At 44.5% G+C, this 24,896-nt stretch overlaps 1 protein-coding gene across 3 annotated transcripts in view; it reads left to right on the forward strand.

Annotated features, from left to right (window-relative positions):
- The window catches only part of RECQL4 (RecQ like helicase 4), a 43,614-nt gene that overhangs the window by 18,232 nt on the left and 486 nt on the right, over positions 1 to 24,896 (forward strand). For 2 of the 3 annotated variants that reach the window (XM_074203005.1, XM_074203006.1), the window contains exons 5-24: positions 1,916 to 2,059; positions 2,403 to 3,160; positions 3,300 to 3,399; positions 3,606 to 3,732; positions 5,024 to 5,158; positions 5,519 to 5,650; positions 7,148 to 7,240; positions 7,598 to 7,734; positions 8,662 to 8,745; positions 9,048 to 9,236; positions 9,435 to 9,617; positions 18,720 to 18,882; positions 19,785 to 20,047; positions 20,279 to 20,410; positions 20,624 to 20,852; positions 22,605 to 22,734; positions 22,983 to 23,149; positions 23,378 to 23,558; positions 23,809 to 23,974; positions 24,705 to 24,813. In XM_074203005.1, coding sequence (XP_074059106.1) covers positions 1,916 to 2,059; positions 2,403 to 3,160; positions 3,300 to 3,399; positions 3,606 to 3,732; positions 5,024 to 5,158; positions 5,519 to 5,650; positions 7,148 to 7,240; positions 7,598 to 7,734; positions 8,662 to 8,745; positions 9,048 to 9,236; positions 9,435 to 9,617; positions 18,720 to 18,882; positions 19,785 to 20,047; positions 20,279 to 20,410; positions 20,624 to 20,852; positions 22,605 to 22,734; positions 22,983 to 23,149; positions 23,378 to 23,558; positions 23,809 to 23,974; positions 24,705 to 24,813 — 3,622 coding nt within the window. The other variant, XM_074203007.1, reaches the window with a different exon arrangement.

Below are 24,896 nucleotides of genomic sequence, written 5' to 3' on the forward strand. Positions count from 1 at the left end.
TTCAAAGTTCTCAAGTGTTTTTATTTTTATTCCTTTAGTTGATATAAATTTACCTCTGAAAATCCTCAAAAGCCTTTGCTCCTCATAGATTTGATATGAAGTGTTTTTTTATTTTCCTTATCTGATAGTCTGTTCTTTTCTGAATTTACTCCCTTAAGTTATTTTTTCTTTTTACACTATAGTCCAAAAAACTGGGGTTAGTACAGTTTGCTGAGAATATAATCATTTGTTTGTTAAAGATTTGTGTGCAGTCAACAGAAAAAGATGAGCACTCCTCCTTTTCCATTTAGTTCTCATCAAATATCTGTTCCTTCTTTTTGAAATCATCATCTGGACTCAAATGAATAGAGTTCTGGGCCTGGGATCAGGAAGACCTGGGTTCAGATGTGACCTCAGACACATGCTACCTGTGTGACCCTGGGCAAGTCACTTAACCACTATCTGCCTCAGTTTCCACCACTGTAAAATGGGGGTTATAATATCACCTCCCTCCAGGGTCATTATGAGGATCGAATGAGAGTATATGGGTGCAGCATTTGGCATAATACATAATTCTACATCATAGTAGATGTTTAGTAAATGATTGTTTCCTTCCTTCTTTTCCTTTTTCTTTACTTTCCTCCCCCCCCCCTTCCCTGAGTTCCTTTGCTAGGTTGGGAGCGAGGGTTGTGTTTGAATGAGTTAGGAGATCCTGCTGGTGTGGACCTTAAGGATGTGCTTACCATCTACTCAGGCAGCTAGGGTGCATGCAGGTAAATAAGCCTTAGCTCTAGTAAAGGTGTGAGTGCTGAGCTAGTAGGGGAGGGGCCAGCTGAGGAATCAACCTTTTCATTTTCTGCCCTATCTCTTCCTGGTTCCCAAAAGACAAGACCAGTGACCTTTGGTACAATCTTGATGCTTTTGCATTAAACTAGCTGAACAGCCTTCCTGGAACCTCCTCTTCTACCCACTCCAAGCTAGCATCTAGCTCACCTGGGGTTTCATTTTCCTCTACTGCTGACCCTCCTTAATTAATATCAATATTCCTGACTTTGCTATATACCTTTATATCTCACAAAGAACTTTTCCACTCAGGATCTCATTTGCTTCTTCCCACACCAGCCCATCTGCACCTTTTCATCAAATGCATTTTAGTCTATAAATCTGCCATCAAGAATTTACACAATATGCCAAAAGCCTCACTCTGGGTCTTTCAGTACTTTGCAGATACAAGATGGATGAGGCAGGCTGTCTGTCCATCTGTTTCCAGCCTATCTCTGTTCACACTCCCAGCTTTCCTTTTCTCCATTTCTGCTCTGCGGGTCATCTTTAATGATGGGCTGCTGCCGGTCTCCATCCAAGCAGTATTGCATGCAGCTTACCATCAAGAGATCTTAAAATAGACTGTTCATTTTCAATACAGGTTGATTGAATTAAATTTTAGTGATAAGGAACCTGAAGATAAAAGGTGACCTTGGAATATGTCCACATCTTTCTTTCCCTTTTCTTATGTTCTTTGCTAAGTCCAAAACCCACTTGAAGAGTGATAGAATTTCAGGATCTCAGAGTTGGAGGCAATCTCAGAGGTCATCTCATAAGTGTGCAGTAGGAAGGGTAAGACAAATGCCTAAATCTGCTCTTTAGATGCTTCTTCACCTTTGTAACTATTCGTAGGAAGGCTTCTTCCTGTTTAGGGGTGATAGTCTTTGGTGAGGTCTTGTCTTTGTCTTACACATGGGGAAACTGGGACCCAGAGAGAAGGCTCAGTATTTCCCCAGGGACACAAAGCTAATGAGTGGCAGACCTAGTACCTGACTCCCAAGTACTCTCCACTATCCCAGGGTGCCATTCCTCCCTCTTCTAAAGTTCCACCTCACCAACTCTCTCTGTACATCTTGCTTTGGTCTCAACCCTACATTCTTCTGTCTCCTCTCAGCAGGCACCAGAACTGGACTGCTGGGGTACACATCTGAACAGAAATATGACCAAGTCATCACTGTCCAACCAGAAAGCCTCTCTCCAGGCACCTTCACAATGCTATGGGAGGAAGCTCAAGTCTAACCTGAAAGCTGCCTTACAGGTGTGTTTTTGGGGCTCCAATGAGGAAGTGCCTATTCTGATTTAAGAGTTTGTAGAAGGTGGAAGGGAGGGGGAATGATTGATCAAAATACCAGACCAGCATACTCCAAACATTTGTTCTTACCTATGGGACCCAATTAATACACTGAAGTATCTGGCCTAGGTTCTTGATGGATCTCTCTATTCCTGGGTGGGTTTCTCTGAATCTTCTCAGGAGTATAGGGATGATCAAGGCTTAGTTTGTACAGAAACTGTAAGAGTTGATATTGGTTTGATTATGAAATCAAAGGGCTGTTCCTTTTTGGGTATGGAAAGGAAACTGATGTAGGACCTTCTCTTCACAGGCAGAACCTTCTTTAGGCAGGAGACCTCGACTTCCATGCAAACAGCAGCCAAAGAGTTGCACCTCACCCAAGTCTCAATTGTCAGTTCCCACTGCCCCAACAGAAGTCATACTTGATCTCTGTGAAGAAGATACTGCCATGCTTAAGCCCCCCATACCTTCCCGGGACTATGGACCAAGGCCCATTCCGCAGCCTGGAAAACTGAAGCAATTACAACTCACCCTGGGTCAGAGACTGAGCTCCCTGGATCCTGACTGGTTGCAAAGGTGCCAGATTGAGACAAGAGAGAAGCTAGCAGGGAGAGCACACTTCAGCTTGTCCTCTAGTCCTCTGAGCTCACTAGTTGAGACCCGAGACCCTTGTCCAGAGAAGACCAAAGAACCCCAGCACCCTGCTGAGACAGACCTAAGCTCAGTCACTCAGGGTGATGGTTTCAGTGATCCTCCACTGCCTGAGACCCTAGAAACAGGGTTACTCTGTGGCAGCCACCCTGCTGAAGCAGAGACCCCTTCCATGAGTAAGGACAGGATGTTGCAAAGAAAGAGACAAAGGGATGGGAGTCAAGATAGAACCCCAAAGCATCAGAAAATTGTCACCAAGAAGATGAGGCTCAGGAGTGAGCCTGTACCTGAGCCTGCTAGGGAGCACACCAAGGAATCTGAGAGAGTGATAGCTCTGGAGATCCCTGAGGAAGACCTTCTGGGAGAAGTGGTTATGGAGAAGAAGGCTAGGACTGTCATCAGGGCCACAGCACCCAGGTACTACCCACCATCAGGTTGGGAAGACAGACTTCAAACTCTGGCTGCCATTCTGACTCAGGGTCCACTAAGACTGGTTTGGTGGCTATGTCGCACAGGTGGCAGGCTTCTGATTCCTTCCATTCTGGGTTTCTTTCAGGACATTTTCCAAGGCCAATGGTAATTTCGTACGTCTCAATTTAAAGAAGAAATGTTACGTCAGGGGCTTTGGTCTGCGAGGCAACCGCCTCCGAAAGCAGGTAAATGACTCCTGATCTCTATTTCTGACCCTGTGTAAACCACGTAAAGAAGCAGATTTGACATGGACATGGAGATAAATGGATACCAGGCCACCTCAAGGGGAGATTGAAACACTTGTATGTCCCAAGACTGATTATGTCCCAGAGAGATTGACATGATGACAAACCTGATCAGATTTACCTCCTTCGTGTCTCCTCACCACCAGGTACGGAAGAAGAAGTGGCAAATGAAAGGCGAGCAGTTTGGTGGTGGCTGGTTCAGAGATCGGGGGAAAGGATCCTGCTTCAAGTGTGGAGGTGCTGGGCACTGGGCTTCACAATGCCCTGGAAGAGGTAAGGCATCACATACTAACAAGGAATGCCAAGGTGGTACCTCTGCCTGGTTAAATTCAGCCTTGGAACAGCTACATTACCCTACAACGACTGTCCAGTCTTCTGTCCAAGGGCAGAGGTTCTTTGTGAAGGAGCCCATGTTCCAGCCCATGTGAGACTGGCCAGGGCAGTTGAAAGCCTATTCTATAATGGTAATAATTCCCATTTCTGTGGTCAGAGGCTACTTTTTTTAATATCAGCCTATGAGGCAGATGGTACAAAGATTATTTTTTCTATTTTAAGGAACCTGAGGTTCAGAGAGATAGCTTTCTAGTGGTCCCACATCTAATAAATGATGGACGCAGGGGTCCTTTTTTCTTTGGACACCAGATTGCCTTGGGATTGTGTTAGTCACTGGGGTAAAAGGAGCAATAAGTGTTGGGCCTGATTCCTTCTCTCAGGGACTTCACAGTCTGATTCATTCAGGGAACATGAAAGACTAGAGTGTTAGTCATGCCAGACCTGGAAAGAATATATGAAGGCCTTTTATCCAGCCCCTTAGTGTGAAGAAGAAAAGGCAGAAAGTGGACTACCTCCTTCTTCCTCTTCCCAAGCATCTGTTAGGGGAACCCCTGCCCTGAGTCCTACTAAGAAGAGAAGCAGGTCTTGCGTTTGCATCATAAGAGCAGTTGTCTTCAGGATGGTGTCAGTGGACTGACCCCAACAGTGTATGATCAGCCAGAGGGCAGGAAGATGACCTGAGCCTTACCCCAACTGCAGCAGCCGGTCGTCTCTCAATCATGCCTCTTCTTACCTGTTATGTATGCATGAGCACATACATGAACACATACACACATATAGATACACACACACATACACACACACATACTCTATCCTACCTTGCTATGCATCCTCTCAATCCTTCCCATTCCTTCCCTGGGGTCAGCTCCTCCAGGTAGTTGCAACCTAACCATTTGTCCAGGCCTTCCCAAGGGCACTTGCTTAGACCCTCAGAATGTTGCCTGCCTGCCTGCCCACCTTCTGCCCCACATCATCTCATGCCTGTGGCAGGTGCCCTCAAGTTGGTGGGCTTTATCCCTGGGAATAGTGACCAGAGAATAAAAGCCCCATGCACCTCTGCCCCCATTTCTCTTTTGCGCAGAACAGAGTAAATTGCACAATTGAGGGTTTCTGCTCAAAATTTTTTCTTATTGGTAGAGTTGCACAACCAGAAAAGTTTGGAGACCACAGTGTTAGAGGAGGTGAGGGGAGTTAGGTGAGGGAAATGCTTCACACATTCCCTTTCCTGCAGCTCTCAACTCTCACCAGCCTCCTGAGGAGGGGGGCAGCAAGACCCTCGAGGACCAGGAGAACAAGGAGGAGCCTCCCCTTCCCACCCTGGATGAGGTGTCACAGAGAGTCGGCACCACCTCCTGCACTGCTCCTGGTGAGCTGTTGGTGGGGCCTGGAGCTGGCCGGGCAAGACTGAGGATGGGGGTGCAGGCAGTGGAAGAGGCTATGTTGTAGTCTTTAGTTCTTCAGAACCAGCATCCAAGGAGGTGGGGGACCATTGGCTTCCCTGCCCTTTGCTTTGGCCTTTCTCTATGAAAATACTCCAGGCTATGAGAGCTCTCAGCCTTAAAAGGGAAGGGAGTCCTTTCTTAGTGCCCCTCTGCCCCCATGGGACATCCTGGGCCCTGGGGATTGTGGGCAGGGCCTGCTCTGGTTCTGTGCCCACTCCTTAAATGGATAACCTTGGCTTGTTCCCTTTATAAAGCTGTTTCTTTTGTGCTTTCCTTCTTCCCAGAGAGTGACCAGTGGAGCAGGCAGTCTCAGCTAGAACACCTGGTAGTCCCAAGGAGGCCAGTGTATGAACCTCCCAGGCTTCCCCCAGCTGTGGAGCCTCTGTATGACTTGGGGCCCTGCGGGCAGGTGGCAGGTGAGAGGTGTCAAGGTTGTTTTCTCTGCCTCTGCAGCAGGGGGAGCACCAAGTTCAGGGGAAGCAAGCTATCTTCCATCTAGGTCTGTCTTAATTTAGAACTAGGAACATGTTTCACTTGATTGTCCCAACCATGGAGGCCACTAGGTGGGGCCAGAGATTGTGTTCTAAATTCAGATCTATCAGACGGTTCAAATCTATCTGTTTCATAAGTAGAGGCAAGTTACCAAATCTCACTAGATGCCTCAGTTTCTTCATTTGTAAGATGGAAATAATAACAGCATGTACCTCCCAGAGCTGTGGTGAGGATTCAATGAGACAATATTTGTAAAGTGCTCTGCAAACTTTAAATCACTAAATGCTAGATACTATTATTATTAACTATTTCCTAATGTAGGGCAAGGCAATAATGGGCAAGGATCCTTAACCCCTTTTATGGATGAGAAAACTGAGATTCATAGAGGTGAGGTACCCAGAACCACATGGTTGGCAATTGAAGGATTAAATTCACACATAAGATTCCAAATCTCTTCCTCTATTTGCAGTAAATCCCTCTGGGGGAAGTAGACCTATCTTGAAAAAAATCCTATGATCATCCCATCAGCCATGATCTTCTCTCTCTCTTCTCCTTCTTAACCAAACTCTTTGAAAAAGCTCTCCACATTCCTTGCTTCCCCTTCCTCTCTCTTCATTCTCTTCTGAACCTCTGCAGTCCAACTTCTGACCTCAGCCCCCAGCTGGAACTGTTCTCCCCAAAGTCACCTCTGAATTGCAGGAGGTGGTGGCCCTTTCTTCATTATCCTTCTTGACCTTTCAACACATTGTGTTGTTCAACACCCTCTCTTCCTGGATACTGCCTTCTCTTTGGGTCTTTGTGACTCTGCTTCCTCTTGTTCTCCTTCCAGTTTATCTCCTCATGGTGCTCTGTGCTCATATGCCACCTCACTGTCCTCCCTCCCAGCTCCTAAGTCCTAGGTTCCCTTTTTTTTTTCTATCTCCTCAGCTCCTGGATTCAGTTATAATCTCCATCAGATGATTTCTAGATCAAAATGTGATCTCCTGTCTTCAATCCCTCTTTCAGTCTCAACATCTGCTCCTTTTGTTTATCCATCAATGTTCTGAGAAGCCCTCTAGAATATAAATTTCTAGAGACCTGGAACCCTTTTGCTTCTAACTTTGTATTCTCGGCGCCTAGGACAATGCCTGCTTAATTAAAGGGCGTTCGACTAAACTACTCTAAAGCATGAATTTTACCCAGTTTTGCTTTCTCATATCCAGAGATAGCTAGGTAGCATGGTGGAGAGAGGACTGGGCTTGGAGTCAGGAAGACTTGAGTTCAAATCCAGTCTCAGACATTTCCTAACTATGTTACTATCTCCGGGACAGTTGGGAGGATCAAATGAGATAATATTTGTAAAGCTCGTGGTAGGCTGCCCAGTGGGCAGGGATGCTTTGTCCCATCTGCTTCTGAGCCTGCTGATAGCACACTTCTTGCAGAGACCCCAGAGGAGGTGTTTGAGACTTTGCACCAGTTTGGTCACCCCACCTTCCGCCCTGGACAAGAGGTCGCCATCATGCGGATTCTCTCTGGTGAGCCTTCTCCCCAGGACAGTCTCCCGGGCACTGGGCAGCCCCTTCCCTGGACCAAAGAGCTCCAGAGCCAAATCAGACCCAAGACTCCCATCCTTCTCCAGTGATAGTGACTATGGAAGGTAGTATACTAGGTCTAGACACAAGGCCTGAGGGAGCTGTGGACCCTCAAGGATGCTCTCCAGACCTAGCTGGCTCATCCCATTGACAACTCTGCCAGGGACCATGCTCTTAAGCTGCCATAGCGGGCATCCTGAGAACAGGCTTTGGTCCAAGTGTGACTTCTGTGGTCCAAGTGCCTGGGGGTTGTTGCTTCCCTCTCTCTCAGGAGGCAGGGGTTCTTGTGCTCTGTTCTAGGTCTTTCAACCCTAGTCGTGCTGCCCACTGGCATGGGGAAGTCCCTGTGCTATCAGCTCCCAGCCTTCCTTTATGCCCAGCGCAGCCACTGCATTACATTGGTCGTGTCGCCCCTTGTATCACTCATGGATGATCAGGTAAGCCACAGTCACCAAATTATTCGTCCCAAGGGTGGGAGCCAGGTGCCCTACCAAGCTGTATGATGTGAAACCTTGCTTATAGTTTGTGTCCTTAAGGAGCCTTCCAGAGGGCTTCAGGAAGCTTCTGGGTCCATTAACTCCCTGGATTTTTTCTGCTCCCTACCCTGTCCTGATCATGGCCCCTCAAGACTCTTACTTCCTGAAGCTCTGGTCTAAGGTACCCACAGAGGTGCCCCTCAACAAAGATCATCTCCAAAGAGAAAGTCACATCCAGTTTTTGTCTCTTCACTCAGCCACCAAACCACCTACTTCTCAAAGTTTTCCTCCTTTGTCCCCAGCACTCTGTTGGGATTCTCCTGTCTCTGATAGCTTCTTCTACAGCTCTTATTTTAGACTGTATCCACTAATTATAGATGTCATAAAGGAGTCAGTCCTAGGTCCTCCCTTCTAGGGAGCATTTCTCAAGGAATTGGTGTCCTTCTCACGGTTCCTCAAATCTGTCCAGGCGCTGCCCCTCACCTCTTTTACAAGCCAGCTTAAGTCCCATTCTTTACAAGAAGCTTCACCTAACTCTACTTCTCTCTCTGGGTACTCTTGAGTGCTGAGAGCCTCCTATTGTCATTTTTCCATTACTCATATCCACACATTTCTCTATGTATTCCTTTGTCTGTGCACATTCCTTCATCTTTTCTACCCCACCTGACTACAAGCTCCTTCCTTCCCTCCCCCCCCTCATGGTCTGAATCATGAGGTATGAAAAGGGTCTCTGATCTCTCACATCAGCATCCCTGGCCTAAGACTTGGCCAGTAATTATACTGAGGCATACAAGGCCAAGAACTTTTGGCTCTGCTCCTACCTCTGGAGGGTTTTGCTACAGTAGACATCCAGGCCCCTCACCAGACTCTGTCATTGCCAACTAACAGGTGTCAGGACTGCCCCGAGGACTGAAAGCTGTCTGTGTTCATTCCAACATGACCAGGAAGCAAAGGGAGACAGCCATGGAGAAGGTCAGTAATCTAGGAGTTAGAAAAAGAAGGGGCTTCAGTCTTCCATCTCAAGGAGGCCTCACCTGAGCATCTTTGAAAGTTGGTGCCTACCTTCCCAGCTTGCCCCAGACTGCCCACCTGGCCAAAGAATGATGCCTTGGGAATTATGGATTCTACAGCTGTTGTCCAGGTCCCTAAATCCTATAGGCTCTGTACCCTCATACTTCTAAAATCCTACCTGGGAAAGCTTGCTTTAGTGAGGGAGGTCTCTGGGAGAAAAAGTCTGTGCTATATATCTGACTGCCTGTCTGATTGACTTGCAGGTGATGACTGGCAAGGTGCAGGTGTTGCTGTTGTCCCCAGAGGCAGTGGTTGGGGCCTGGCCTGGAGGCTTTAGCTGCCTCCCATCAGCAGCCCGACTGCCCCCCGTGGCATTTGTCTGCATCGATGAGGCTCATTGCCTCTCCCAGTGGTCCCACAACTTCCGACCCTGCTACCTACGGCTTTGTAAGGTAGGGCTCCAGGAAGTGTTGAGGGGAGACTCAAGGAGACAACTAGAAGAGAGGGACTGTGGAGTTGCATGGAGTAATTGAGTTTTGTCCTAAGAAGCTAATTCAAAGAAGTGGCCCCAACACCCAGGGTTGGTTCGTTGGAGACAGGGTTAAATTGTTCAGCTTACCTCTGAGTCTTGGCCAACTTTCCTTTGCCAGGTGTTGCGAGAGCGTTTGGGTGTACGCTGTTTCCTGGGCCTCACAGCCACTGCCACCCGCACCACTGCCAGGGATGTGGGCCAGCGCCTGGGAATCCCAGAGGAAGCCGTCTTTGGGGCACACTTAGCTACCATCCCCCCCAATCTAAACCTCTCAGTCTCCATGGATAGAGATAAGGACCAGGTAGGATTCTTCTTCTCCTGAAGGCAAAAGACAGTTAACCTGACTAGAGTTGGTTCCCTATATAAACAGCTACTGCCTATGCTGAGCCATCACCTGCTGAAATCCAGACTGCAAGGAAACCTGCTGCTCTAGCAGGTCAGAAGCACAGATGGAAATCCCAAGACTTGACTAGAATTTGGTTTTAGTTCTATCTTATCTTGAAAGCATCCCAAAAGCTGATTCTAACATTCTCTGAACCTGACCAGCATAAAATTCCTAATAATTGTGTAGGAAAGATTATCTCTTCATTTGTTTCTCCTCTAAAAATCAAGGGAGTTTTCATCCTACAGAAAATGGTCATTTCTGTAATTAGCTTTATGATTTAAAGAGCTCTTTTCTTAACAGCAATCATGCCAGGTAAGTACTGTTATCACCATCTTATTCATTCTATCTTTAAAAAAAAATTTGTTCTTTCAATTTTGTCTTATTTTTGTTTTCTATATCACATTTCAAAATATATTTTTCTCCCTTTATTACTTAGCAAGTTATCTCTTAAAGATTTTTTTTGTTTGTTTTTGCAACGGCAATGGGGTTAAATGACTGCCTAAGGTCAAACAGCTAGGTAATTATTAAGTGTTGAAGGCCGGATTTGAACTCAGGTCCTCCTGATTCCAGGGTCATCAGCTGCCCCGGAAAAATTTTAAAGATTTTAAAAGAAGAGGGAAAAAATAGTTCAGCAAAACAGTAGGTCAGCCCTGTATGCAACATTCCAGACCCATCATTCCCCACCTCTGCAATTACAGGAGGAAGATACTTAGTCTTAACTACCTTCCAGGGACAAACTTGATCATTATAATTAGTCTTGTTTCTTTTATTTTTTTCTATTTGCATTATTGTATATTTTGTCTTTTGGTTTCTTATTTCTCTTTGCACCAGTTCTTCTTGCTTCCCTAAAATCTTCATATTCATTTCTTAGAGAAAAGCAATATTTATGTATTTTATTTGTTTAGCTCTTTACTCCTCAGAGATCCACTATTTTGTTTCTATTTCTTTACTACCATGCTACTGTGAATTTTTTGATGTATGTGGGACCTCCTTGGGATGTGTACCTAGCAATGGCACTAACCCCAGTATCACATTACTAGTGTATTCTGCCTACAGGACCCAGTTCTTTTTTAATCATTCACCATCTTGTTCTCCATGACAATCCTTTGACCTTAATAAACCTCATCTGCAGAGCTCACTCAGGTCCTTGCCTTAGTGCAAAAGAGCTTTACTTTGGCCAGTGATTAGGCATGATGAGTTTTGTGACCTAGCTGCCTCTGAAGTCTTATCCCTCTTGCTTCTTGTCCTGGCAAATGAAACTTTTAAGACAGGACATTATTCCATCAAATGGTATTTTTCTGCCTTTCCCATTGTCGGGAATTTTTATAATTCAGCTCCCTAAACAGCAATGGCACAGATCAGAAATCCAAGCACTCACAGCTACTTTATTCTTACATCTGTCCAAAGAACAGATTGGGCACAAGCTATAATCCACTCATCCACAGGCATCTTTGCAATTCACAAGGAAGCCCTGTTCTTGTGGTTCTGCACATTCTTGGCTTCCTTCCCCTGCTTGTTTCTGGACAGGACAAACAACTTGGCAGGCCATCCCTTTTAAACCACTCTTCTGTTTTCAGCTTTTCACAAGCCCCTTCCAGTTTCTCTATATCTGGCAAATACTTCATAATCTTCGGTAGCCAACCAACCTCCTTGAAGTGTAACACTATGTTCTGGGGGGGGGATTATAGCCTTAGAGAGAGAGGGAGGGAGGGAGGGAGGCCCCCCCTCCCCTCCTAGACAGATTCTATACCATGTTCTCAGTGGATGCTCTTCCTGTTTGAATACGATTTGCTAATCGATCAGCTAATACTAATATTAAGCACCTACCATATGCCAAACACTTTGATGAGCTCTATAGAAGACAGTGACAAAAATGTCCTACTTGCTAGATTAAAAAAAATGAAGCAATCCCTTCTCAGGGAATTTTTATTCTAAAGAGGCAATATATGCATATGGAATAATATATGGAATAAAATTAGCTAATTAGGTAATTAGAAAAGGAGGGCACCAGCAGTCATTGGACAGTAGAGGGAGAGGTGGTTAGGAAAAGCTTCATGAACTGTGAAGTGACTAGGGCAAAGGCATAGAGAAGGAGCATGGGTGAAAAAGAAAGAAAGTGAATTTGACTGGATCTCAGAATGCAAAGGTATGAATGTATGGAGTTCAAAAAATGGGTTGGAGAGCTGCTAGGTGGTGTAGTGGATAAAGCACCAGCCTTGGAGTCAGGAGTACCTGGGTTCAAATCCGGTCTCAGACACTTAATAATTACCTAGCTGTGTGGCCTTAGGCAAGCTACTTAACCCCATTTGCCTTGCAAAAAAAAAAAAAACAAACCTAAAAAAAAATGGGTTTGGAACCAGGTTGTAAAGGACTTTAAATGATAAGCCCAGAGAAATTTCTATTTTATGCTAAAGGCACTAAGTTTATTGAATTAGGGGACTGATGTAGTTAGTTTTGTGTTTAAGGAGAAATCATTTTGGCAGCTTTGTGCAGGATAAATTGGAGTGGAAAGAGGTTTGAGGTAAGGAAATGCATTGCAGTTGTCTAGCCAAAAAGGGATGAGGGCTTGAACTAAGGGGGGGCTAGGTGAATAAGAGAAATGGTTGGATGTAAGAGATAGTGTGTAAATAGAATAGTAGGATAAGTGAACAGGAGGATTTGAGTATGATAAGATTATAAAATTGGAATGATGGAAGCATGGTGGTATCCTTAACAGAGGTTTGCAAAAGGGTTGGATTTTTGGAGGGAAAAAAATGGGTTTGTTTTGAAATATGTTGAATTTAAAATGATGGGACATGTCTAATGGGAAGTTGGTGATGGCCTGGAACTCTGGAGAGAGAGCTCTGAGAATTATCTGTAGATTTCTGGTTGAGATGAGATCCTGAAGATAGAATTGAGAGAAAGAGGAGAAATCCATAATCCATGATAGCATCATGTATGAGGAGCCAGCAAAGGAGATGGGGAGAGAGTAGTCAGACAGGTTAGATGAGAAACAGAAGAGATGGTGCCACCCAAAGAGAATATCCAGGAGGAGAGTGCAGTTTAACAATATCAAATGAACAAGAGATATAAGGACATGAAACAGATCCCCTGATTTGGTGATTAAGATCCCTTGTCATGTTGGAGAGAGCAGTTTCAATGGAGTGATAAGGTTGGAAGTCATATTGCAGATGGTTAAGGAGTGAGTGAAGGCCAAATGGAAGCAATGAGTATAGGTAGCTTAGCTGAGAAAGTTTTCTTGAGGGTGGGGAATCAGGCATGATAGAAATTGAACATTTAAGAGGTAGGAGTGATTGATTGTAGGGGCAGCTTATTGGAGAAAAGACAAGATACAATCAAGAATCTGTATAGAAAAGGGTTGACTTTGATAAAGAAAAAATACTTCATCAAAGGCTAGGAAAAAAGGAGGAAAGAGTGAAGTGGGGGGGGGGTGATGGTTGTCAAGCGCTCTTGATACAAGAAGGGGAAACTCATGTCAAATAACCTCAATTTTCATAGGAGAGTAAGAGGCCAGTTCAAGTGAAAGTATGGGAAGGAGGAAAAGATATGAGATGTTAAAGGAGAGAAGAGAAGATCTGGAATAACTTCTATGGAAAGTGAGATAGGGAATCATTTAGAAAATAAAAGGATTGTTCTGCAGGGAGGGCCTATTTAAAGTTGGAAAAAATAAATTTATGAAATACCAGACAACTCCATTCCTCCAACTCCATTCAGCAGCATGTGATTCAAAGCTGAAGATACAGATAATGGAAGTAATCCAGGGTTAAGGCTTGAAAAGAGATGAACTTTGATGGGACAAGATATCAAAGAATTCAAGAATAGGGAAGAATATTTATTAATTATGTGGTTGAGATTGGCAAGAAAGAAAAGAAAAATTTCAGCAGGGACAATAGGGATAATAAATGTATACATTTCAGCTGGACCTTCCCTACCAGCCCCCCCCCCCCCCCCAAACTCCCCAGTGGTTGCTCTTTATCCTGGGAAGTTTTAATTTTGCCAAGTCCCTCCCTCATTTCATTCATATATCTAGATCTTTAGCATTTCCATGTCATTAAGCTTTCCTTTTGTTTTCAGTCCTTTGCTACTATAGAAAGTGCTATTATTATTATTTTGGTATACATTAACCTTTCTGGTTTTGATCTCCTTGGTCATGAGATTGCTGGTGCCCTCATTAAATGCTTCATGGCTCTTTGTCCCTTGCATCATCATAATTTGTGTGCTAGCCCTTCCTCTTATTACATTGTAATCCTCTTGAATGAGGTCTTTATTGTATCTGCCTTTGTGTTCCCAGGGTTTATTGAACTATATGTCCTACACATAGTATGAACTTAATACACTGACAGAAGGAGGAAGACTTACTATTAACACCTTCATCACCTATCACGCTAAGATAGAAAGTCTCGTCTAAGAAGGACACTATACCAAGGGCCCCTCTTTTGACAAAAATGCTTTCCTTAGGAATATTAACCACAGCTTTGGGAAAGGGACCCACCTTATCTGGTCAATGATTATTGATTAACCGTTTGAAAATTCCTTTCCTTCTTAGATTCCCTTATATAAGGAATGAGCTCCTTTTCTCTTCTAGGATCTTAGATGCACATACTCTTCTTCACTGTGGACTCCATCAGGCAGGAGCACTTTCTAGTCTTTAAGATGCCCTTCACCACCTAGTGTGGTTCCCTATTCATGTGGGCCACTCTTCTCTATCATGAGCTTCTCTGCTTTTTTTGCCACAAATAGTGGCAAGCCTTATGACTGCATTTGGCATCCTCTCTTAATTTCCTTCAATTTATAATAAGAGCCTCCCACCCCAGCTTTACTTGCTGTTCGTCTCAGTCTTTCTAAGAAAAAATTAAAGGAGAGTCCTTCTAAGTTTAAGAATCCCCAGTATCTTACTCTGAAGAGTTTTCATAACATTTTTTTAAGTTTTTGCAAGGCAATGGGGTTAAGTGGCTTGCCCAAGGCCACACAGCTAGGTAATTATTAAGTGTCTGAGGTCAGATTTGAACTCAGGTACTCCTGATTCCAGGGCCGGTGCTTTATCCACTACGCCACCTAGCTGCCCCTATTCATAACATTTTTTATTGAAATCAGGAAGCCTAGGTTTGGTTCTCTGTTCTCGATCTATTACTTCATTCTTCTAAACTGATTTTCTTGTCTGTAAAGTTGAGGTAGCAGTACTTAACAGTAGTAAGTAAAAAGATGGCGAAACAAGATTCCAAAGCATCCTGTGATATGAACTATGTTGGTTAAAAGAGGAACATAGGATACCTGATGCTGGACCCATAAACCATTGCTTCTTACCTCTTTTGCAAATGGTGGATTTCCATCACGTCTGTTGGCCAATCCCCTGCTAGTCTTAGGGGGTTGTTATTGTTTTAGGTGCTTCCTTGTCCTCTTCCACTTGTATAGCTATGGTCACAGGCTTCTGAGCTTATAGCTCAAAAAAGACAGAGTTCCTTTTGGGACAATTGATGTATCTGCCAGCTGGCTCTGTCTTCTAGTAAAGCACATGTCTATGATGCTCTCCCTGCCCTTTTTTGGCTTGCTAAAATCAGTTTCCTCATCTCTAGCTATTGACTGTCATCTCTAAAAGACTTTGTAAACTTATTTCCTACTACTTACTATCAGTACTCTGTGCTCTAACCCAACTGGACTACTTACCTTGTGACCACTCACTCACCTGGATTCTGGCCACAGCCTCCCCTTCCCATCCGTCCTTCACATTCTGTCAAACAAATATTCCTTCTGCATGATCTAACTCAGATGTCTAGGGTGTTTTCCTCACAATAGCTCTTTGAGGTATGTAGCACAGTATCATTCTTGTTTCACAGAGGAGACTGGGACTCTTAAAGGTTGTGGCTTGCCTACAGTATTCACAACTAAAAAGCCCTTAAGACCTAACACTCTTCATTTCTCATGGTTTTTTTGCCCAAAACCCACTAGCATTCATGGTCCTTCATAGCCTGTCACTTCCCCATCTCCCACCATTCCTCTCTACATAATCTAAATTTCTGACAGACCACTCTACTCTCTCTTCCCTGAACATTTCCTGCCTTTGCTTGCTCCCTAGTTGTCTTTTCAAGCCTCACTTATTTGCACAGGCTATTCCCATGTCTATAATGTCCTCCATCCTCACTCCTCTACCTTGTAGAATTTAATTCCAAGGTTTCAAACCTTGGTGCCTTGGAGGATGGTTGTACCAGTAATAGAAGCAGCATGGGTTTTGAGGACAGTTTGTAAATTCTGTTTGGAACTGTTGAGTTGGAGGTGCCATTGAGACTCCCAAGTAGAGGTGTCAAGCAGATAGTTGGCAACGTGGAACTAGAACTTAGATGAACAAAGTAATCTGTCAAAGAAAAATATTTCTACTGAGACAGTACTTTTACATTTTAAGGCTTAAGTCTGTCAGAAACAAATAAATTACTCAGGTACCACCTCACATCTGTTAAAAATGACAACTACTAGATGAGATGAGGGAAAAATAGTTATACTAACATGGATGGAATAGTGAACTGGTCCAACTATTCTGGAGAACAATCTGGAACTATGCCCAAAGGATTATAAAACAGTGCATACCTTTTGACCCTGCAATACCACTACCAGATCTATAACTTGAAGAGATCAAAGAAAAAAAGAAAAGGATCCATAGGTACAAAAATATGGCAGCTCTTTTTGTGGTGGTAAAAAATTGGAAATTGAAGAGATGTTCATCAGTTGGGGAATGGCTAAAAAAGTTGCGGTATATGATTGCAATGGAATGCTATTGTGCTTTGGGAAATGACGAGGAGGGTGGTTTCAAAAAAACATGACAAGGTCTGTATGAACTGAAGCAAAGTAAGGAGATGAACCAGGAGATTAATGTGCATAGTAACAGCAAAATTGTAATTATGATCAACTATGAAAGACTGAAATGATCCAAGACAATTCCAAAGGATTCATGATAAAAAAAGTGTTGTCTCCAGAGAGAGAACTGATTAACTCTGAGTGTAAATTGAAATCAATTTTTCTCACTTTAGTTTTCTTGCTTTTTTAAAAAAAGAAGTACAGTTAAAATGAGAATGTTTTGCATGATTTCACATGTATACTTGATATTTTATTTGCCTTCTTAGTAGGTGGAGGAGAGAGTGAGAGGAGGAGCAGTTATTACTCAAAATTTAAAAAGGAAAGAAGTTAATAAAAATTTTTAAAAAGGTATTAAAACATAAAAAAATTGTATTTAATTTATCATTAATTTCACATCCAATGGGGTATCTAGGTAGCACAGTGGATAGAGCACCTGCCCTGGAGTCAGGAGGCCCTGAGTTCAAATCCAGCTTCAGACACTTAATAATAATTACCTAGCTGTGTGGCCTTAGGCAAGCCACTTAGCCCTATTGCCTTAAATAAATAAATTTTTTTTTTAAATTTCACATCCAAGCTATTTCTAATTTAGAGAGGGAACTAGCAAATGGTATAGTCCCCCATACTTGCCAACATGACTTTCTGCCCTAAGATGATTTTGGGTGATAGTTACAGACATCCTGAATAAGGAAAAAACATGTTAAAAAAATAATTCAAGAAGAGCTGAGAAATCCAGTCTTTATCTCATTCCTCTTGAACCACTCCCTTCAAGAATCAGTGGGGCTCTTGGGGCAGCTAGGTGGCATAGTGGATAAAGCACTGGCCCTGGAGTCAGGAGTACCTGGGTTCAAATCCAGTCTCCAACACTTAATAATTACCCAGCTGTGTGGTCTTGGGCAAGCCACTTAACCCCATTTGCCTTGCAAAAAAAAAAAAAAAGAATCAATGGGGCTCCATGAAATAAAGAATAGGGTTATTTATAGCAGCTCTGTTCTGGAGGAGGGAGCTGGAGATTGGGGGATGCCCAGTGGTTGAGGAATGACTGAACAAATTGTGGTAGGTGTTTGAGATGAAATGCTGTTCTGTTATGGGAAACAGGATGCTCTCTGTAAAAAACTTACCTAATTAGATGCAATGGGAAATGTACTCCATACAAAATAACAGCAATATTACAGGATGATCAGCTGTAAATGACCTACCTTTTCTCAACAATTCTGGGACCCCAGAGAACCTGAAGAACTTATGATAAAAAATGCTTTCCGGGGCGGCTAGGTGGCATAGTGGATAAAGCACCAGCCTTGGAGTCAGGAGTACCTGGGTTCAAATCTGGTCTCAAACACTTAATAATTACCTAGCTGTGTGGCCTTGAGCAAGCCACTTAACCCCATCTGCCTTGCAAAAAACCTTAAAAAAAAAAAAAGAATGCTTTCCATCCCAAACACAGAGCTGATGATACCTGAATACAGACTGAGTCATACTTTTGTCTTTCCACTTTATTTTTCTTGAGGTTTCTCTTGTGTGTGTGTGTGTGTGTGTGTGTGTGTGTGTGTGTGTGTGTATGGAGGGGGGTTATGTTTACTATTATGATATGACTATTGTAGTAATGTTTTCGATGCTACACATTTTTAACCTATGCCAAGTAACTTGCTTTCTCAGTAAGGGGGCATGGAGTGGGAGGAATGGCAAGAATTTGGAGCTCAAGGTTTTGGAAGTAAATGTTGAAACTTGTTTTTGCATGTAGCTGGGGAAAAAAAATTAAAAATAAAAAAAAAATTCTGAACTTCAAAAACTAAAGAATCAATGGGGCTCTTCCAGAGATGTATACTGAAAATCTACATTGAATAGGAGTTTCAGACTGGCTGCCTCCCCTTCCAAGGACAATTCCCTAGTTGAGTCCAAATCTTTATCCCTTCAGAAGAGGAAAAAGCAATGATTTTAATTAGTCAAATTTAGCTATCAAGTTTAATGCAGTTCTCAAAAAAAAAAGCTTTAACTTTTGTTATATTCACCTGTTTAAAAAGAAAAAAAAGTCTAGAAAGGGTTTAAGGCTAGAGAAATATTGTTTCATAATATTTCTAGAGAAATGAAAAAAAGGAGGTTTTTAATGTGATTTCCCAGGTTGCACCCAGACATAATTCTCATGAGTCCTAAGAGAAGGGTCCTTTCTTTACACAGGCCTTGATGACCCTGCTCCAGGGAGAACGGTTCAGAACTCTAAGCTCCATCATTGTGTACTGCAACCGGAGGGATGAGACAGTTCGCGTGGCTGCACTAATCCGCACTTGTCTTCAGGAGTCTCAGCACCTAGAACGTTCTGAGGAATGCACAGGACCCAAAGGTGAGTCTTTGAGAGAAGCAAACTCTACTGAGTTTGGTGAAGATTGTAGGACTGAGCTAAAGTGAACCAAGAATGATGGTAGTTTTAAAGCACTTAACAAATCTTATTTGGTCCTTACTGTAGCCCTGGAAGATTGGTGCTGTTATTATTCTCATTCCATAGTCTAGGAATGAGGCAGAAAGAGGTTAAGTGACTTGCCCAGCATCACACATCAGTTAGTGTCTGAGACACGATTCAAACTCAGGTCTTCCCAACTCCAGGTCCTGTACACTTTCCCCTACATGACCTGGTCTAACCACCTCACTTGAGAGAAGAGTCAGCCAAAGCCCAGAAGTGAAGTAATTTGTTTAATAAGATCAGGAAAAATACTCTATTCCCACCAGCCTTGGTTGGTCCTTCTAATCTTAGCCCCTCCTCTACGAGGAAAAACCTAGCACCCAGGCTCAGCCAGAGTGAGAAGAGAGCACTTGCTCCACATGTCCTGGTCCAACCATTGGACCATAGGTCATATAGCTCTGGCTATGCTCCCAGAATGGCTTTTCCCACAAATTAGGAATACTGAATCCACTCTGTAATGGAGTGGAAAGAGGCACCAAAGCATCCCTGTAAGTGTGTTACCTTGTAAGGTGTCTTAACCTTGGAACCAGAAGTCCAGAGTCTGACTTCCAGCTCTAATTTGTGCTGTAGATGAGTCCCTTGTTCAATGTGGAGTATGTACTAGATGGTCTCCAAATTCCAAGATACTATAATTCTCTCCAAGTCTGTTTCTTCCTATGTCATCAAAGGGAAATAATATCCACTAAAGTACTATATAAATACTGTGATTACTCATCATCACAATTCTTTGAGCGGATGATTTGTTATTCATAAACCTGCCTCCCAGCGTCTGTTCCTTCTTGCAGGGCGGCTGCCAGAGGCTGTGGCAGAGGCTTATCATGCAGGCCTGTCAGCTTCAGAACGTCGGCGGATACAGCAGGCCTTCATGCAGGGCCGGCTGCGGGTAGTGGTTGCCACAGTGGCCTTTGGGATGGGGCTGGACCGGCCAGATGTACGGGCAGTGCTGCACCATGGGCTCCCTGGAAGCATTGAAAACTATGTGCAGGAGATCGGGCGGGCTGGGCGGGATGGACTGCCGGCCCACTGCCACCTCTTTCTGCAGCCCCAGGTCAGTCCCCTGAACTGATCCCCTCAGGCATTGTTTCTGCCTTTCAGGACCTCCCCTTCCTTCTGCATAGAACTTAGGAGGGATGGTGGGGGGACTTTCAAGTCCCTGGACGTGGGCCTTGTCCCATGACCCTCTTGATCTTAGTCATTGATCTTGGGCATTCCTTGGCTCCTCTTCAGTAAGAATACTTGGGAAGAGGATTGCCGGATCCCACTTTTCTTCTAACTACAGGGAGAAGATCTCCGAGAACTGCGCAGACACATCTATGCTGACACTGTAGACTACTTGACTCTCAAGAAACTGGTACAAAGGGTATTTCCCCCGTGCACCTGTTCAAAGGTCCTCCAACAGCTGCAAGTGCTGGTAGGTTTGAGGATGGAAGGCCATCAATTCAGAAGTCTTTATCCCATCTGATTTGGGAGCAAGAGAGATGATCGCTGTTGGATGGGGGACTAGGGGGTTAATTCTGGTACTTCTTTAGTCCCAGGTGCTATGTGTCCTATAGTCCTGTGGGGAAGAAGCTCTACTTGTGGAGCCCTGGTGATTTTGTTGGGCTGGGGAGGTGTCTTCCCGCAGGATGCTGAGGTGAGCAATGGAGAGATCCTGGAGGCCCAAGAGAAAGAAAACTCTGCTCACTCTATACAAGAGATGCAAGAAGTACCTAACTCAGGAAGGCAGGGTATACAGAATACTGGTTCCCAGGAAGAAAGTGAGGTTCCTGCCAATGTCCAGAGAGCCTGCCCAGGCCATGAGCGTGCCCTCTCTATTCAGCAAATGGTAGAAGCTCTGGACATGTGTGAAGAGGGTAAGACCTTGAAATTTTGTCTGCTAGACAAAAGCCCTAATCCTGATTTCATTTCACTATTAACAATAATCTCAGGGGGCAGCTAGGTGGCACAGCGGATAGAACACAGGCCCTGGAGTCAGGAGGACCTGAGTTCAAATGTGACCTCGGTCAAATCACTTAATCCCATTGCCTCCCCCCCAAAACAAAACAAAACATAATCTCCTCAGTTTCTGTTAAAAGTGGTAGAAGTGCTATGGAAGCTTGAGAAAGGTAGTGACTTGTCCATGGTTACTGTCAGATGCAAGACTCAAAGGTCCAAGCACCGTGTTCTTTTCCCACTGTCATGCATTTCAGAGGATCATAGACTTTAAAGTTAAGTCAGCACACACTGATTAAGCACTGAGGAGACAACAAAAAGTTTAAAAAACCACCTCTACTGTCAAGAAGCTTGATGGACTAATGGGGAAGACCATGGGAGATAACAGGGCAAACATGATATATACTAGATAAATTAGAGATAATCAACAGAAAGAAGTCACTAGTCTTGAGAGGAAATCAGGACAGACTTTTCCTAGAAAGCAGAAAGCCAGGCAGAGAAAGAAAAAGAATTCCAGGCCTGGGAGATAGCCTGTGAAAATGGACATGGAGAACCTGGAGCTTAATGTATGAAGAACTGCAAGGCAAGAATCACAGAGCATGTGGGGAGTCAGGTAATAGAGTGGAAGAGTAAGAGGGAGTCAGGGGATGAAAAGAGAAGAGTTTATATTTGGTCCTAAAGGTAAACAGGAGTCACTGGATGTTGCTGAATGGGAAGGTGGCAACCCAGCAGCAGAATGGAGGTGGATGGACATAGGAGGGGACAGGCAGCAGGGAGATCAACCAGTAGGAGTTAAGATGTGAGGGGATGAGAGTGGTGTACCACATCTGGGTGGTGGCAGAATAGCACCAAGAGATAATTATGAAGGTAGAAATCAACAGGATTTGATCTCAGACTGCATATGAAAAGTGAGAGTGAGGAGTTAAGGGTGACCCAATTAGGGGCATCTAGCTGGTGCAGTGGATAGAGCACCTGGAGTCAGGAGGACCTGAGTTCAAATCTGACCTCAGACACTTAATAATTTACCTAGTTGGTATGGCCTTGGGCAAGTCACTTAACCCCATTGCCTTGCAAAAAGAAAAAGCAAAACAAAACAAAAAGAATGACCCAATTGCAAGGCAGGGTGACTGGGAGGCTGGTAGTGTCAACAAGATGGGGTCAGTAGGAAGAGGGGAAAAGTTTAGGAGGAAAGATAAATGGGTTGTTTTGGATGTGTTGAGTTTAAAATATGAATGGGATATCCAATGGACATTTGAATATGGGAGACTGGGCATTAGGACTAGATATGTAGACTCATCAGCATAAAGATAATTGAATCCATGGGAGCTAATGAGATCATCAATGAAAATAAGTAGTAGAGTCTTAAGGCACTCATAATTAGTAGGCATGATCTAGAAGGAGATTGAATGGAGAAGACTGGACATCTAATCTCTCACTTTGCATGAAACTAAATGATATGAGGAAATTGGCTCAGAGTTAGGGTATTTGCCCCCAGTGTCCCAAGTAGTATCTATGTTGGTCAGTCTTTCTCTTACACTGCTTTGGCCTCCTCTTTCTTCCCCATGAACCTGACTACCAGACAGATCTCTGTCAATAGCCTAGGGAAAAGGGCAGGACCTGGGGTCAGGATCTCTTATATCTCCCACAGTTGCACCCTTTTTGCCTTTTGCCAGCCATTGAAACACTGCTCTGCTATCTGGAGCTACACCCTAAGAATTGGCTGAAGCTGCTGACCCCGACCTTTGCTGCTTGCCATTTGAAATGCTATGGTGGGCCCCCACAGCTCCAGGCCTTGGTTAAGAGGTAAAAAGATCATGTAGCCAATAAGCCACAAGAGTTGGGTGGCTCTGAATCACATCTGCCTCTGATTTGAGGTTTGGCCTCTCTAGTGGCTTTGGGTGTAAGGATGCCATTAAATGAAGGTAGGACAAAGATCTGTTCAATGTGTTTGGCATCCCCTAGAGAACTAGACCTTTTTACAGATGGTTGGGGGGGTAGTTTAGGGACCAGAGAGCCAAAGCAGGCCTCTTTCTCCCTATTATTCATGGCAGGTGCCCACCTGTAGCTGTGGCCCTTGCTCGACAGCAGGCAGCCAAGGCCAAGGACAGGAACTCCCTAGACTTCAACGTGGTAGAGTTGGCTGATTCCATGGGCTGGGAAGCAGCCCTTGTGCGGCGTACCCTCAACCAGCTGCAGTGGGAAGCAGCTCCTGGAAAGGGTAAATGGCTATCTATGGGCTCTTCCCTTGTCTGTACTCTGCCTCTTCTAGCATTTAACCTTTTAGACTAAGATGTGAAAGGTTTACAGTGAGGCTCTCTTCTCTAGATATTTATATTCTACATGGAAAAAGACTTCCTGATAGGACCCTCTTGGGGGAATGAGACTGTGTCTGGGACAAGACCTGCAGGTAGCTAGGATGTGACCCCTGTATTTTCTCTTGATGCAGGCACGGCTCATCGTTCAGGGGTACTGGTAGAGTTTGGAGACCTGTCATTCCATATGCAATCCCCAGGGGACCTGACAGCCTTTGAGCAGGATGAAATCTGTGACTTTCTGTATCAGCGTATCCAGGATCGAGAAAGGGAAGCTCTGGCCCAGTTACGGGCCACCTTCCAGGCCTTCCAAAGGTGAGGAGTACTTAGGGCCAGGGACTGAGGGTACTGTTGTGCCCCACCTCTTTCTGAAGCCTTCCTCTCCTCTCCTCCCTGGAGCCTGGAAGGAGGAGACTGCTTGGAACTGGTTGTGCCTACCTCTTTTAATGTACTTCATGGGGGAAGGGTTGGGTCCTAGAGGGTGGGGGTAGAACTACCCAGCACATGTTGGCACTTGGAAGCCCTGTGACTGTTTTCTTCAACATGTGTTCTGCCCTGTTCTTAGGGTGGCGTTTCCCAGCTGCGGGCCCTGCCTAGAGCATGCAGATGAAGGAAGGAGTGACCAGTTGAAGCTGCTACTCACCCAATACTTTGAAGAGGGGACAGCAGCACTTCTTGAGGGTCAATTTGGGGAACACAATGAGCAGGACCATGACTTTGGTCAGGCCAGAGTGAGTGTCATTAACCTCCAAAGTCAAAGCCCCTCCCTTGGAAAAGAACTAGGCTTGGCTGCACCTTGGGAAGCAGATAGAAAACTTCTCCTTAGCGGGGCCCCAGACTGGTGGGAGAAACCTGCCCCATCCACTTGAGAAGTTTGAAATGTGTGTGCTACTCTAAGAAAGATGGTTAGAGGGTCTCTGGAAGAGAGGCACAAATCTCTCAGAATCTTAAAAAGATGCAGAAGCAGGGATAAGTATGTCCTGTGAGCGAGAGGGGAGCATGAGACCAGACTGATAAGAGAAGGTCTACTGAGACTGAGTTTGGGTAAATTGAAGAGGGGCAAGGGACATAATGGGGGTAGCTAAGTGGCAAAGTAGAATGCCAGGCCTGACTTCATCTTTTGATGACTTCAAATTTGACCTCAGACACTTAGTAGCTGTGAGACCCTGGGCAAGTCACTTAACCCTATTTGCCCCAGTTCCTCATCTGTAGAATGAACTGGAAAATAAAATGACAAACCTCTCCACTCTGCCATGAAAACCCCAAATGGAGTCACAGAGTGAGACTAAAATGACTGAATGAAATAAGCTTACAATAAGTAAGCTGAAAATTGCTCTTTATCCATTATTTGATCTGGCCCAGTTGCCTACAGCCCTGAATCCTGGCTGTCTGGAAGGGGAATGTGAAGCTGGGTCAGCCTGGCCTAACTTCTCATCTTTATTTATCCTCATATACACAAAGCTCCAGGACTGGGAGAGTTCCATCTGCTCCGACATCCGCCATTTGCTATCCATCCGGCAGGAGGAGAAGTTTTCAGGCAGAGCTGTTGCCAGGATCTTCCATGGCATTGGTGAGAGCTGGGCTCCTGCCCTAATAATGCCCTTTGCTTTCTTGTTATCCCCCATCACTAGGACCCAACCCAATGTTCCTGGG

The sequence above is a fragment of the Macrotis lagotis genome, chromosome X (genome assembly GCF_037893015.1).
Source record: "Macrotis lagotis isolate mMagLag1 chromosome X, bilby.v1.9.chrom.fasta, whole genome shotgun sequence".
NCBI lineage: Eukaryota > Metazoa > Chordata > Mammalia > Peramelemorphia > Peramelidae > Macrotis > Macrotis lagotis.